Genomic DNA, 15,838 nt, shown 5'->3' with positions numbered 1-15,838 from the left:
GTGTGTGTGTGTGTGTGTGTGTGTGTGTGTGCCAAATACTGTTCTGTTTCGGCTGTTATAGGCAGTTTGTCTGTGTGGAGAAGGAGGTGCCATGTGTATCCTTAAGTGAACATGAATTGTCAACCCCGTTATATTTGTTTCCTTGTCAAATTAATTGTAATTTGTGGATTCAAATAAAGAAATCGACAAATGTGTGTGTGTGGTGTGTGAGTGTGTGTGTGTGTGTGTGTGTGTGTGTGTGTGGTCACTGTGGTGTGTGAGTGTGTGTGTGTGTGTGTGTGTGTGTGTGTGTGTGGTCACTGTGGTGTGTGAGTGTGTGTGTGTGTGTGTGTGTGTGTGTGTTACTGCCCAACAATGATCATTAAGTCAATATTATTTACATGCACAGGATCTAAGCCCTTTGAGAGTTGAATAATAATTGTCTACATGGCAGTGCACTTTAATAACCAACGTCTGAAGTAACGAGTCAAGGGAATACAAGTACCTCATAAGACGGCATTCGGGGGCACCGCGGGCAGCCAATGGCGACACGTCGTTCCAGCCGCGACGTCACTGGCCACTCCTCCTTACTAAAGAAGGAAACAAACAGCCAAGCCAAGAGGACAGACAGTCATACAGATAGTGACACACAGACAGGGAGACAGACGAGAAACTGAATTACAGCTATCTATTCTCGGTCTCAAACGGAGGACACACCAAGGGGAAAAAATAACATTTAATCTGTTTCCACACAATTATTTTTTTTCCCCGCTGAAGATTTGCGGATACAATCTTTTAATTTTTTCCCTGTCTGGAGAATCTAGCATTTAATTTACAGGTGAGAATCTATGATGGATTGTGTTCTTTTTGCGTCTGTGTGTGTGTGTGGGGGGGGGGGGGGGGGGGACTAAGCCTACTGTGTTCAAAAGACCATTGTTCGATTATTATTTGTTTTGTCTTATCTTGGAATATCTGTCCGGGGCCATGGCGACATTTAAACCGTTGTATAGATGTTGGGTTTATCGAGGGGTTTTGTGCTGGTTTAGAGGCAGGCAGCGCTGCTCTGTGCTTAAAATAATCACAAGCCTACAAACGTGACCTGTCTGCCTGGATAGGAAAAACAAGGGAGGAGGAGGGGGGCAGGAGCACAGCAAGCTACTAGCTAGTGGCTGTTGACTATCCGATTCTTACTGGGGGGGGGTGGTGGGGGTGAAACTAAGCAAAAACAGACTGTTTAGAAAACGATGATTGACCAAATAAATGGTCGTTAGATTGATGGAAAATGTTGATACATGGGGTAAATGTGGAGTGGATGGATGGCCGAGGTGCTATTGTCTGGTGGTGTGTGTGTGGGGGGGCTTTTGTTTGTTCTGAGGGAAAACGTACAGTAGGCCTACAGTGTCCTAGTCTGAACGTGGTTGGAATATTGTTTTTGATGTTGAACTTTTTATTTAGTTGAAAATCGTTTGTAGTTTCTTCGTATCTTAATGGACACACCAGTGTAGGCAAAGGGAAGAAAAATAAATGGAGGAGGGGGAGATTTCTCTTGTCTAAACAGGAAGCAAGTGGGTTTTTAGACAAAGGGAGAAAGAAACAAAGGGACCAAACATAAGCCGCTATATTATACCTTGTTCCTTGTATAACATGGTAATATCAGTATCACCTTAAACCCGTTAGAATGATTAGATAAGATACATTGTATCATTATAGTTACTCCCTCCACTGGGCTGTTGGCTAATGTAGCAATGCTCTACTGTAACTAGCCCCGTTTCCTTTTGTTTAAAAGCTTCATCGGTTCGCTTGGCCGACAAATAACAGATCTACAGTTGTTGGCTTGTAGATCCGTTCTCGTGTGTGTGCGCAAAGTGATACGGTGGCGTATAAACGAGGCCTCGTTGTCGTTGGAGTGACTCAGTACTTTCTGAAACATGAGCTGCTAGCAGGGAGAACAATCATCCTTTCTGTTGTTGCCTGGGCCCTAGAAAACACACCAGGCTGTGGCTATCATCATTCATAACCCACTTGGTTTAAATGTATATCACACCCCGTTGACCCGTCTGTAATTACAATCATAAATGGCGTCATCATCTAACCCTTTTAAGTGATTTCTACTATGCTCAACAACAACTAGCCTCGGAGGAGACAGCAGGCGTTTCACTCAACAACAGATAACGGTGGAAAAACGATTGCCCTTGCCTTGCCCCACCACCCATTTTGACGCTAATGTGGTTATTGTGAAAGAAACTCGAACCCAATGCATTGCAGATCATGGGCATGGCGTCGTGCTGGTGAATCATTGTGCCAGAGACTATGCTGATTCTGTGCCAAGTTGACGGAAATCCCCCCAACTTACCCTGTCTGCCTGCTGACGAGGTCTTCGCCACCGACGGCAATAGGCTAGTAATCACCATGGGCACCATGACACTATACTGTAGTGTATACTGTTCTCAAAACTTTGTTATTTAAGTTTTGAGAATGGACCGAGGACCCCCACACCCGCTTGGTATGCGACGTAGCGCAACTACAGATACGCTCCATTTGTAGTGCACTGTCAAGGGGTTGCGGTTGATTGATAATTGATTGAATACTTGTCTTTATTAGTTTAGAAATATAAACGGCACGAGGTCAGCCATTTTATGCTATAAGGATAACACAACTAAATCCTGGGAGCTTGTTACCATTGTGGTAATTATGTATTCAATAGGGTCCATTGCGTGCCATTTGAGTTACAGAGCATTTATTAAAAGGTCCGTTTTGGTCCTCAACTATCAGTCATTTAGCTTTGGACCCCCTGGGGGGACCCCGGACCCCACTTTGAGAAGCAATGGTCTAGTTTCTGGCTGGTCATACATTATCGTGAAGACTCGTGATAACGAACAGATGTGTGACGTTTGACTGACAGGTGGGCCCTAACATGGGCCCCTGACAACTGAGCTGACTGTCCATTGTTCCATTGTGTTGTTAGAGATGACGACACTTATTAGAAGAACCAAGCCCTAATGATGGCCCTAGGGCAAGTTAACCTCTTTTGTTGACTGAACAAAGCCAGTAAAAAACAAAACAATAAAAGGAACCGAGATGGATTTTTGTTGTTGTTTTGTTTGTTTCTCGGATAAATTAGCCAGCTAGATATGATAAAGTGGAAACGATGCCTATGTGTGTAAGATATATATATACCGGTACTGAACCTTTTACAAGCACGCTAACATGTTGTAATACAAATTGCATTCGTCACTGTCGTGTGTGTGTGCGCATTGCATTTCTCAGCACAGTCAGCAGCAAACACACGTGATGTAGTGGGAGAGAGAGCTTTCAGCTTTGTGGGTTTTTCCTAGGAAACCCTTTGTTGACACGCCTGTGGTAGCATGCAGGGCAGAACACAGAGAGAGAGAGAGAGAGAGAGGGGGGGGTTCTCTCTGAAGATTTAACAGGATTTTGTTTGTCCGTTGACGAGGTCAGGACACCTCCAGGGGTCTAACAGGACATTCTGAAGACTCTCTACTGGAACATTAGTCGTCCCTGGTTTTTACTGCTGTGCCGTGTTTGTGTCCCTGACCAGAATACAGATAGGCTAAGCCACTGCCAGGCAGGTAGAGAGCGCCGCCACCACCAACAGCAGCTGCCTCGGTCGCTGTATACAACAGGTTCAGGAGTTGTTTATGCTAATGAAACACGATACCGGTCGTGTGCTTGCCTGCCGCTGAGCCCTTTTGCGGCCAGTTGCCAGCGGTAGTAGGTTTGTGAAGAAAAACTGAACGTCACACTGGTCACGGTGCCAGCAGGGGTGGTTAAAGAGGATTTGCTCAATAGTAGGCCTACATCCAAACGGACAGGATATTGCATACTACACTACACTACACTACACATCAAGGCCGTTCCTCCTCGCTGCCTGGTTCGGTTGTGTGTTGGCTGGTTGGTTCTTTGTGTGGGTTTTGGTATGATTGCCTCAGACAACTTCTCTTCTCCCATTACACAACTTCCTGTCCCTGACGTGTTGTGTTTCGTTGCTGCAGTCAGAGCTAGCAGGGCTGCAACGTCATGCAACGTCTGTCACGTTTCCCCAACTTGAGTCCAGATGCTCTCCTTCTCTCTCTGTGTGTGAGTGTGTGTGTGTGTGTGCTTGTATTTTACTATACTTGTCAGGGCCAAATGTCCCACAATTATAGTAGAATTTGAGAAATAGCACATTCCTGGTCCTCACTTTAAGATACATGGTTCTTTTTAGACATTTAGAGGTTAGGTATAGGGGTTAGGGTTAGTGATTTCCCTATTTTTTTTTACTTAGTTGTGCGGTGATATGAATGGCCGATATGCTATTTGGCAGCTGTTTTAACGGTGTCCTTAAACTTCGATGTCCTCACAAGCATACCAATTTAAACGTACGTGTGTTTGGGAGGAAGTTTTGGATTACTCATATCTCTCTTGTGGCGACAGAACCACAGTTAAACGGAAACTATTTTGAAACGGTGCGCTGAACTATTTTGAAACGTTGCGCTGTCTCGTCTTGAAACTTGTTGGTTCACTCTGTTCTTCCTCTGCCAGTAACAGTCAGACATTCTCCTCTGTGTGGGTAAGATAAAGTAAAGTGCCTTTTATTATGTGTCCCTGGCAGGAGGAAACAACGAGGCTGGCTGACTGAGACACATTACCGTCGACAGTTATTCATAATGACATGTCTGGTAATCATCGCACAAAGTGATGACTCACGAGTTGTCATAGAACTTTGTGATGCCATGATAGTGGAGTTTAGCGGGCTCGTGGTTCCCTCGTTAACCCATTAGGACCTGAGGCCGATTCTACCCCATCTGAAAATGTTTTGTGCCAGGGACTGCCCCAGAGAGAAGATTTGTGTTAAAAAAACCATCTAAACTATTGAAACATTTTTAAACACTTAAGATTTTTCAAAAATAGCAGATGTACAAAGGCTGTGAGATTGTATATCTGCTATTTTTGATAAGCATTGTTCTACTGTTTTCTCACTTTTCTGAACTTGTGTTTCTGTATAATGTATTAGCTAAAATGTAAAATGACACAGATGCTTTCCCTGATTGAAGGGGTTAAGGTCAACTCTCACACATATCTCATCACATTTATGTTTTGAACCAGCAAATTCTCACAAACCCGCAAGGCCTGCAAGTCAGTGGGCCCCCAAATAATTGGCTCAAACACATAGGATTGCAACGATAATAAAGGCCGCTGTGTGAAGTGGTCGGATCGATGGGTGGGCCGTGGACACTTTCGGGTTTTGTGTTGGGCCATGATCCAGGAAAGCTTGGGAACCACTGACTGCCTTAAGGGCATCTCTCACAGATCTCATCTGATTTTCACATGTTGCAAACAAACCGGCGGTGCCTCGGGGGTAGAGTGGCCTGATGGTAACCGCAAGGTTGCCAGTTTGAACCCCTAATTGCTCCTGATGTGATGCTTGGTGCCTTGCATGGTATCCCGCCAGCCGTGTGTGTGAATGGGTGAATTTATGTAAAGCGCCTTGGATAAATAAATTCACCATTAACCATTTTATCATGAAAAGGACACAGATTTTTCAGAGGCTGTTGTCGTCGTCTCATCTGTGTGATGTCAGACACAGCCTCGTGCCAGGTTCTTCTCTGAGCCGTGCCAGGTTCTTCTCTGAGCCGTGCCAGGGGGGAGGAAGAGGGGGGGAACGGGACTGTACAAAGTTGCGGGGACAGAGCGTAACGTGGCTCTTCTGCCAAGGTGCTGAACGAGAACGAGAACAACACTGTTTGTTTGTTCCTGTGATCTATACTGCAGAGAAGTTTCCTCCTCGGCTCATTCATGACTGCGTTCAGCAGTGGTGGAACGTGACTAAAGTATATTTAGCCTATACTTTAGCGCTGTACTATAATGTTTAGGTATTGGCACATAAGTATTTCCAAGTTCCAACACGTTTACTTCCACTCTTGGATCCAAATATTGTACTTTTTTTACTCCTACATTAGTGGACATTAGTGGAGTAAAAGAAAACCCTATGTATATGTATGGTATGAAAGGAGCAGAGCTCGGCAGACCTCTCCAACAATCTGACGGCTTCTAACCAACACACTGAACTATCTCCAACTATCCCAGAATCTATACCTTCACTACTTTAAACTTTCGGCACTCTTACTCGAGTACATTTTGAATTCCAGACTTTTGCTTGAAAAACAAGAGCATTTTCTATATTGCCGTTTTGATACTTTTACTTAAGTGAAGAAATGTAGTACCTTTTCCACCACTGGCAGACAGAGACAGACGGACAGGCAGGCACCAGGCCCCGGGGTGGACAGACAGACACACACACACACACACACACACACACAGCTCTTGTCCTCACATTGTCCAATAGCACACTGCTTCTCAACGTGGGGCCCGGGTTCCCGCTGGGGTCCAGTTCCGGGGGGGTGCATGTCCCCCAGAAAAACACACATTCTAATCAGCTCTCTCTCTCTCTCTCTCTCTCTCTCTCTCTCTCTCTCTCTCTCTCTCTCTCTCGTTTCAGCCATGGCCCAAGAGACAAGAGACGCGGTGCCCATGCTTTGTGCCACTGGCTGTGGTTTCTATGGCAACCCCAGAACCAATGGCATGTGCTCAGTGTGTTACAAGGATCACCTGAATCGACAGCAGAACAGCGACCGCATGAGCCCACTCAGCCCTATGGGTAAGAGAGACACACACACACACACACACACACACACACACACACACTACTATACTTGGGAAGACATCCGCATTTTAGGGTGGTAAATCATATGAATGCAGTTTTTACCATTTTGTACGCCCACAGCCAAAAATGTCAGATCTATGCATTGTGATGTGAGATTGTAGGCCCGACATGTTCGTATAAATCAGGCATAAAGGTCCTTGCAGACGGGCTACAAATCTGAAAAATGCAGCAATGTGCACCTCGCACACCTTAACTCTTTTAACTTTTCTTTTAACCTAACTATTTCTCTTGTGAGGATGGTAAATGGTCAACGTATATTTCTTGAATTCTACTGTACTCGTGGGGACATTTGGTCATCACAAGCATACACCCGTCACCCAGCCACAAACACAAATAGAGATGTCCATTTTCTTCTGAACTCACCATTGTCATGACTCATGAGTCACCACAGGGCAATAATCTATACCTTTTTACTGCCCAAACCTTATAGTTATTGTTGGAGGCTGTTAGTGTTGACTATGTTGAGATTTATAGCACAAACATAAGTTATCATTAAACTGTTGACTCTGTTTGGATTGCTACATCTAATAGATTCAAATCTCATAATGCGACTACATCGGCTTACGAGCCGATTGTCGAACAAAAGTCATACATTTAGCACAGCTTTTGTATTTTCATTTTTAATTTAGGGACATCTACATTTTCAGCCGGTGGCCAAGGAGAGGACATTGTTTATTTTCTCACTCCTCTCCTCTATGCCCAGCCTCCCTGTTGTTCCACTCACACAATGATGAAAGACAGCTGTTTGCTACATAACAATGTATTGGTTGGGTGGGGTTGTGTGTGTGTGTGTGTGTGTGTGTGTGTGTGTGTGTGTGTGTGTGTGTTGCAGGGGTTCACTCCCTCCAACCCAGTGTTAGCCAAACCTTTTAGCCCGTGACCCAAAAGAGAAATGGGATCTCTCACTAGTGAAAATGGCAATGGGTGGGGGGCTGTGTTTCAATGGATCCAATTATTTAGTCACAAGCGCTTGTTAATGAATGTGATTCAGTGGTTCGATATTTATGAAGGGAGACGTCACCCATTTTCACCTTATCTTCATATAATCTGTATTCATTAATGCTCATTATAAGCCCCTATACTTGTCTGTGTCAGTGTTGCCAACTCTCCAGTAACGGAAGTAGCTAGTGGCTCCTCGAAAAGTAGCTAAAAGTCGCCAGGGGTGGGATATGCGCGCGCGTAGCGCGCGCCGCCCCTAGCGACTTTTTTGCGTCCCTAGCGACTTTTAGGCGCCCCTTAGTGCACTTAGTTTGTATCATCTCTTCATTTGATAACACATCGTTTAAACTCATTGTAATATTAAAAAAAAACATACCTCAATTCAACTAATGTTTAGAACGCTATTTTGTTCCGATCCATACAGGAATTAGAAGGTTAATACTTTATGCATCCGAGTGTGTATTTTATTTTTACTAGCAGACTAAAAGCTGCCAGTGCTTCCTCCTTTCTTGCTCTGTCGAGCTCGAGGGGCGCGTTCGGAAATACCGCACCGGAGCGCACTCGCCTAGGCAGAGCAAGAAAGGAGGAAGCACTGGTAGACAGTCTGTGCAGTGTGCACATAACCGAGCCGAGGAAGCCACTGAGCCTGCTGTGAGCCAGACCAGACGCGCCGACCACTTTTAGTTTTGCCAATTTCGCGGATTTGAGGCTGAGAAAAAAAAAAAAGATTTTATCTCTGGCGCATATCTGGCGCCTGTCAACACGATTTGTCCCCAATTCACCAGGGGAAAAAAGCTAGATTTCTCGCCAGAAGCTTTTCACTAATTCAGTCGCTAGGGGGGTCTGGAAAGAAGCTAAATATGACGACAAATCCGCTAAGTTGGCAACACTGGTCTGTGTCTCATAGCAGAGCTGTGGACACTTCAGAAACCCACTTTTATTTATTTATTAAGATTTCAATCTTTTTATTTCGATTTTTTATTAAACGTGGGAACAATGGCTTTCATTATAGAATGCTAACTTTCCAGGAATAGAAAGCCTGCCGTTTTTGTTTTTGCATGCCACCATTATAATAGAGAATTGAGTGGTTAGACCAATTGTGTGTGTGTGTGTGTGTGTGTGTGTGTGTGTGTGTGTGTGTGTGTGTGTGTGAAAACAAATTGTTTCTCTCTTATAATATAATATAATATAAATATAAGTAGGTTATTGGTTCAAAACCATCTGTCTGGTGGAAACCTCATATGTCAAACTTTTATGTGTGAACAAGTGGGGGCATTAACTAAAAACTAAAAAATGAACACAAAATAGGTAAAAGAAGGCGATAAGAGGTTTCTTCCCGACGGCAACGAAATATGGGTTTTGATATATTTTGGGCTAATATTGTCCAGCCCCTCATACAGATTTAATCTCGGCTTTGTTTTTGTTTCACGTCTCATGTCTTGTGCACTTTGTCTCCCCCCCGCAGGTGGTGCCGGTAGTGCTACCTCAGAGGCCTCGGCAATCCAGAGACTAGAAGCCAGTCTAGCCAAGGTGGACGCCATGCCGGTCTCTTCAGCGGACATGGCTAGGTTAGTCCTCTCTTCTGTTAGTTAGTTTAAGATTGGAACATATTGCCATGTTCCAAAGGGAATCTCTCGGAGCATGGTCTTGGATATTTCATAAAAGCAAAGGCTGAAAGCCTCGATCTGTAATGTATTCACCCGTAGAACAGCAACCGAAACATGATCATTTTACATATTGTCTTAATTGTTTTTAGGAAGCGGCGCTAGTGTGAAGGGCTAACCCGATTCCTATCTCTTATCTCCCTGTAGAACTATTCAAGGCTCTCTTCCGGTGACTCAGCAAATGACAGAGATGAGCATCTCGAGAGAGAACAAGACGGAACCCCTAGAGCCTGGTAAGACACACACACACACACACACGAACACACACACACACACACATTCAGTGTACAACTGGCAGACACACAGACCCTAGTCTAAAGGCAACTATTGCTCGGTATGATCCACTTCGGGGCCGAGGTTTATTTTCAACGTGAACCTCTCGCATACCTTCCGACCCGCAGCTATCACTTTTCCCTTACAGCCTCCCCAAGATATAGAGGCTGTCTAGAAAATAAAAGCCTGCTTCAAAAATACCTCCTCGCTGTGGAGAGCCATTGAGATTCTTCGATGGCCGCCGCGTGCCAAGATCTTTCTCAGAACGGCACGCCATCCTGTCGAGCGTATCGTCGCTGTCGGCTGAAAACCTCACATGTCCAAAACTGTTACATTTCAGGATTCAAATCCCAAAAAAGTACTAGATCTACATTTCGAGCTCGTGGGTCTGCTTCGCCTTTTGATGCTTTTTCTGTGATGCTGTAGCCTTAACCCATTCTGACCTGAGATCAGATTCATACGAGGTTTCCACTGGACACACACTGGTCTGATGAACCCATTCTGACCTGAGATCAGATTCTAAAAAAGTCAGTCGTTCTTCGAATTTTTCAAAAATAGCAGACCTACAAGCTCGTATCGCGCCACTCGGTGGCGCGATATGAGCTTGTAGGTCTGCTATTTTTCAATAGGTAAAGCATAACATGATGCTAACACCAAAATGGGTGCCCGGTCAGAATGGGTTAATGTACTAACTTTCGCCGGAAGTAGCTTGTAGATTGGCCATTTCCAGCGAAGACATTTGGGGTCCAGAAATTAATTGATTCATATAGGATATTTCAATCAAATAGATTAAAGCCTGGATGATTTTTTTTAAGTTGATAAACATGCATGCAAGCTGTCATGGTTAGGTGCCTATACTTTGAACATAAGATTTAGGATTTATTCTTCTTAACGTTGTGAAAAACGTTGTGCATGTGTGAAATCTTTGACAATATTTGGGATATTTACCGAAGGCCCAGATGTATTTCAGCGTTTAGTGGTATAATGATACAAGCTTGATCTACAACGAGACAAAACCTGAACTTCTGCTAGTTTAGCTCTTTTTTTTGCCGATAATGCACCAGAACGCCATGGGGGCTTAACGTGGTTATAGATGCTGGTGTGGTGACTTGCATGTGAATGGGAGGAGACGTGTGGTTGTCTACACACCCACCGCAGGCCAACATCTGTCAAGGACCACAGTAAACATGGCATGGGCTCTATGCACACACGCCATTTTGGAAAGAACTCTTCCCACTTCCTTCACAGGTGTTATAGATGAAGGCTATGTTCCATTCTGGTCAAACAGAGTCATGGAGCTGCTATTGTGCGTGTTGGCTCACAGTAAACACTCTGCTACACCAGTGGGCCTCGAAGTGTCCTTGAGTTTGGGTCTGTAACTCTGAGAGCGTACAGATGGAAACAAATGGGCCCTTTATGAGTTATGGGGGTCCTTGGAATTAAAATGTTTGAGAACCACTGTACACTAAATGGAACAACGGAGCCTTAATTAGTATTATCAGTAACACCTGTGAAGGAAGTAGGAAGAGTTATTCTGTGTTCATAGAGAAAAACAAGGAATGTGTCGGGTGAAACAGGCGCTGTCTCTGTTTGTTTGTTTGTTTGTATGTTTTGTTTGTTTCTCTGTCGCAATCTCGCGGCCGTTGCGGTGGCAGAGTTCTGTGCGTTGTCTCCGTCTTTGTTTTCCCATATTATTATTATTATTTTAGTCACCTGTATGTTTCTGTGTGGCAACATTGCGGCAGTTGTTTGCGTTCGTTTCCGATGTTCTGTGCGTGGTTCAATGACTGTTTTGTAGTGGCTTTCCTGCAGTCCATGCAGTTAGCTCATAACAACGGCCCTTAATTCGCAGTGCGTGTCATAGCTTAGGAGGCAGGCAGTCATACTATGCGAGTGGCTGGCAGCGTTTCAGAGTATGGTTCATTGACTCTCATTGGCTTAGGTGGCGTTTCAAGGTGTGGGGTCAGACTCCCATTGGCTTAGGCAGCATGATGATGACTGATGAAGACTAGGTAGCTTACATTTCATGAGCTTTCATTAAGTCAGGTTTTACCTGACAAAAAGAAAGGAAAAAAAGTTTTAAAAAAATCAAAAAAACACGTGACTTAAGTATTTTTGGTGTCTGTGTTGTTCCTCCTTGTTGTAGTTGTGAGCCAGCCCACTGCTTCCAGTGGCAGCCCCGTAGCTTCTTCTTCCAGCGCCGATGACGGCAAGGGGGACGGCCACAAACCCAAGAAGGCGAGATGCTTCATGTGCCGCAAGAAAGTCGGACTGACAGGTGAGCCTGGGAAACGATGTACAATTCAGCCTCTTAGCAGTGAGCAGCTTGTAGATATTTTTTTTTCTTTTTAATTATTGATATTGTTTTAAATGATTTGTTAAAAAATGTCTGCTATAACGACATGCCCCAAAATAGGGGTTGCCACCAGTGTGTTGATGTGAGTCACTGTCACAGTACATTTGGTGTTGACCACCTGGTTCAAACAGCTGTTGACCTCTTGTGTTCTTGCTGCCACTAGGGTTCGACTGCCGCTGCGGCAACCTCTTCTGCGGGATCCATCGGTACTCTGACAAGCACAACTGTCCCTACGACTACAAGGCAGAGGCCGCCGCCAAGATCCGCAAGGAGAATCCCGTGGTGGTCGCCGACAAGATCCAGAGAATATAGAGGAAGGGAGAAAGAAAAAAAAAACATCAGCGACCACCACCACGACATAAACCCTGATGAAACCTTTTGACAAAGACTGGAGTACGAGTGCGAACATTGGACAATGAACACTGGCATGGCTGGTTAACAAAAGGATTTAAAAGAAAAAAAACTAAACCAAGGACTCGATCTTTTAAGATGCTGCCTCGAGATAAGAAATTAAGGAAAAGAGAAGAAAAAAAGTCAAGGTCCTGTTTGAGGGGCGATGCATGAATGATCACTTTTCTCCTTATTTTGACGAATTCATTAGTTTGTTTTTATCCTACCTTTTCCTGTGGTGTGTCTTTGCCGCTCTTTGATCTTTTTTTTTCCCTTTTTTCTTTTTTAAGAATATGTATCGTCTTATTACAGAGCTGCCCAGGTGAACTGTGCTAGATATGCTGTGCTCCTCTCACCTAAAGCAGGCGCCATTTTGTGCCAAACCGCAGGGTAGCCATTTTGATTTGACCATGTCAACTCGTGGCATGAAGCTTGACGGGTCTTTTCAACCTTTTACATTCAGATGTCACGACGACTACGCCAGAGCTGTGGCCCCCCCTCCGTTACGCCAGAGCTGTGGCCCCCCTCCGTTACGCCAGAGCTGTGGCCCCCCTCCGTTACGCCAGAGCTGTGGCCCCCCCTCCGTTACGCCAGAGCTGTGGCCCCCCCCTCCGTTCCATTCTGTGACCCTTTCATTCTGTGTTCCGTTTTAGTATTGCAGTCAGATTGACAACTAACGCCCCACTATGCACAAGGGGCTTTCGTCGATTTGTCTCTGTCTCGCCTAGCTTTACCTACCTCACAGCCGACGCTTCAATCTTTCATTTTTCTTCCCCCGCTCGACTCCTCTACTTTCTCAGAATCTCACCCAAGAGAGCCTGGGACAGAAACGACAGGTCATTGTAAACCCTCCCGGTCTCTACTCTGAGCCAGCCAGCCCCCCCGCGGTGGCTCTGAGACAACACGCCCGCCACGTGGGCTGCAGGTCGTCTCGACCGCGATGACGACCGGAGGTCCTTCGTGTTCGAGAGGCGAAAGGTGTCATAGAAATAAAAGATGGGGGGGGGGGGGGGGGACTTCAATTTGCCACTGGCTCTTTCATCGCTGAACATGTGAGTGACGGTAATCATGGATGGGTGAAGGAAGCTCCCCTGCTGCTCCGAGATCAGATTGTAGACTGTACCGTTCACACTGGGAAAACCCAAATCAGATTTATATTAATATCCAGATTTCAGTCAGATTGGTGATGGAAACAAATGATTGGAAAACGAGATTTCTTTTTTTTTTTTTACGAATGAGATTTGAATCTTGATTTCTATAAACTTTTGTCTCAGTCCTGCCAAACGTAGCCGATCTCGCAGCTCGTTGTGAGCCTGCAGAGCAGCTATTTTTGGCCACAACTCCAATGTGAGGCCTTGAAAAAATGCCCCCAGTGTGGACGGTCCTAAAGATCTGATCTGTGCGACTACATCAGATGCAGTAGACGCAGTCATGGACTCTCTTGTAGCTCGGGCAGAGGGCTTGTTGTTTAATGATCCGGAGGGGAGGGGGGGGGGGATCACTGTATGGGGGGGGGGGGAATGAATGGGATAAATGCATGGGTTACCGTATGTTATCTGCAATAGTGTGTAAAGCAACATTTGAATGAATTGTAACGGCTTTGGCATCCACTCGACTAGTGTTTCTTTTTTTGGGGTCATTTCTATCCACTGAGATTCCCCCCCCCCCCCCCCCCCCCGTTGAAATGATGTGTTCATTTTCTATTTTTATTCTCCGTTGGTTATAGTACTGATGTTAGCACATGTATTCTTCAGTGCGTTCGTGGAATTAGGGTATGTGAGCCATGCTATGTATTATTATTTTTGTGTGTATGCGGCGCTAACAGTTTTTGTGTGAGCACAGATTTGTGTGTGTGTGTGTGTGTGTGGGCGCGTCTGATGTACGTGAACCCTTTTGGTCTGTGGAGCCGGTTTTAACAGCACATGTTTACAGGACTTCCGGAGCATGCCCCGAGTTAGACGTAATGAGAAATACTATACACCTGGACTTGGATGTAATTTCAATTCTCATCTCTCTTCTTAACAGCTGTTGATCTGTGTGTGTCTGCAATACAGCACTGTAGACACGTGTGTGTGTGTGTGTGTGTGTGTGTGTGTGTGATGTTTTCATGGCTGCCTGAGATGTGGAAAACAAAATGTGTTCAACTTGTGTTGAACCTGTTTGTCCTCTTCCTGTGAGGATGTGAGTTTTTTCTTCTTTTTCATTTAAGAGAAAAAAACAACTATGTATCTGTTTGAGGTCCCCCCACCCCTTATGATTCTTAGTTATATGCAAATTTGTACAAAAAAGAAAAAACAACAAACTGTGTTGATATTTATGTATTACATATAATCTTGCTATCCAGCATTACAGCAGAATTGTATCATGTAAATAAAACCATGTACAGAGAGACATTACAAAGGCCTTGTCATGTTTTGGTCTAGATTCTCTAGAATGATATTTGTGTCATGTAATGCTACAGTATGCCACTCTAGATTTTTTTATATATATATATATACGCCGTATATATATATTTTTTTTTGTGCCGATTCATCCAGGCGTGCAGCGAATCTGTAACAGTGTTTTAAACGTTCATTGAAGGAAGGTGTTGGAAAGGGATTCCATCTAGAGATGTTGCCATTATGTGATCGTTGTGAGATCTACCCGGTACATCAGTGATACTCAACATCAGGCCCGCGGGACCATTATGACTGGCCCACCAATGAAAATCTAAAAAAAAGAAGAAAAAAAAATCTGGAAAATGAAATAAAAATAAATAAATCTGAATGAAGTTATCTTTAATTACATTATTATAAGTAATACTATTAGAGTTGTACTATTACTCTACTCTAACGTTAGAGTACTATTACTCTAACGGGGGAGATGCAATGCAAATGAAAGACATATACTGTGTATCCCTATTCCCTGACATTATTTTATTTTTTATAGCTAAACGGACAGAATTCTATTTTATTTGAATGATGAAACCCAGCTGCCATTAATAGTTGGAAATGGAAATTGCGGAAATTGCGGAAATTGTAATTGCGGAAATTGCGGAAATGGTGGAAATGGAAATTGAGGAAATTGCGGAAATGGTAATTGCGGAAATGGTGGAAATGGAAATTGCGGAAATTGCTCTTCACTTATAGCTATCTATTTTCAGGTAGATTGTTTTATTTTACTCAGTCAGCCATATCACTACTCTTTTTTTTTCATGAAAAAGGTCATAGCTGGGTAATCTATTTTCAGGCAAATTGTGTTTATTCTATTTTATTTTACTCAGCCATAACAATTTATTTTCTGTTAACCAACTTGCTGGCTGGCAGGCAGGCAGACAGCTACTCATAGACAGGCAGACAGACAGACAGCTACTCATGGAGAATTGGACAGGCAGGCAGTCAGACAGCTACTCATAGACAGGCAGACAGACAGCTACTCATGGAGAATTGGACAGGCAGGCAGACAGCTACTCATGGACAATTGGACAGGCAGGAAGGCAGACAGCTACTCATAGACAGACAGACAGCTACTCAT

General features: G+C 44.3%; 1 protein-coding gene across 2 annotated transcripts; it reads left to right on the top strand.

Moving 5' to 3' along the window:
- Nucleotides 1-618: 618 nt before the first annotated feature.
- zfand5a (zinc finger, AN1-type domain 5a) lies at nucleotides 619-15,001 on the top strand. 2 transcript variants are annotated; one of them, XM_080765462.1, is made up of 6 exons: nucleotides 619-839; nucleotides 6,498-6,637; nucleotides 9,108-9,210; nucleotides 9,454-9,539; nucleotides 11,726-11,857; nucleotides 12,099-15,001. In XM_080765462.1, the coding sequence occupies exons 2-6, from the start codon at nucleotides 6,511-6,513 to the stop codon at nucleotides 12,245-12,247; spliced, it is 597 nt and encodes a 198-aa protein (XP_080621588.1). In that variant the 5' UTR covers nucleotides 619-839; nucleotides 6,498-6,510; the 3' UTR covers nucleotides 12,248-15,001. The 2 variants fall into 2 exon arrangements, with proteins under 2 accessions (XP_080621588.1, XP_080621587.1); XM_080765461.1 differs by having other exon boundaries at nucleotides 619-817; nucleotides 6,479-6,637; nucleotides 12,099-15,000.
- Nucleotides 15,002-15,838: the final 837 nt, after the last annotated feature.

This window comes from Protomyctophum bolini (assembly GCF_963924005.1).
Source record: "Protomyctophum bolini genome assembly, chromosome: 6".
Classification (NCBI taxonomy): domain Eukaryota; kingdom Metazoa; phylum Chordata; class Actinopteri; order Myctophiformes; family Myctophidae; genus Protomyctophum; species Protomyctophum bolini.
This window is presented reverse-complemented; position numbering and strand designations above follow the sequence as displayed.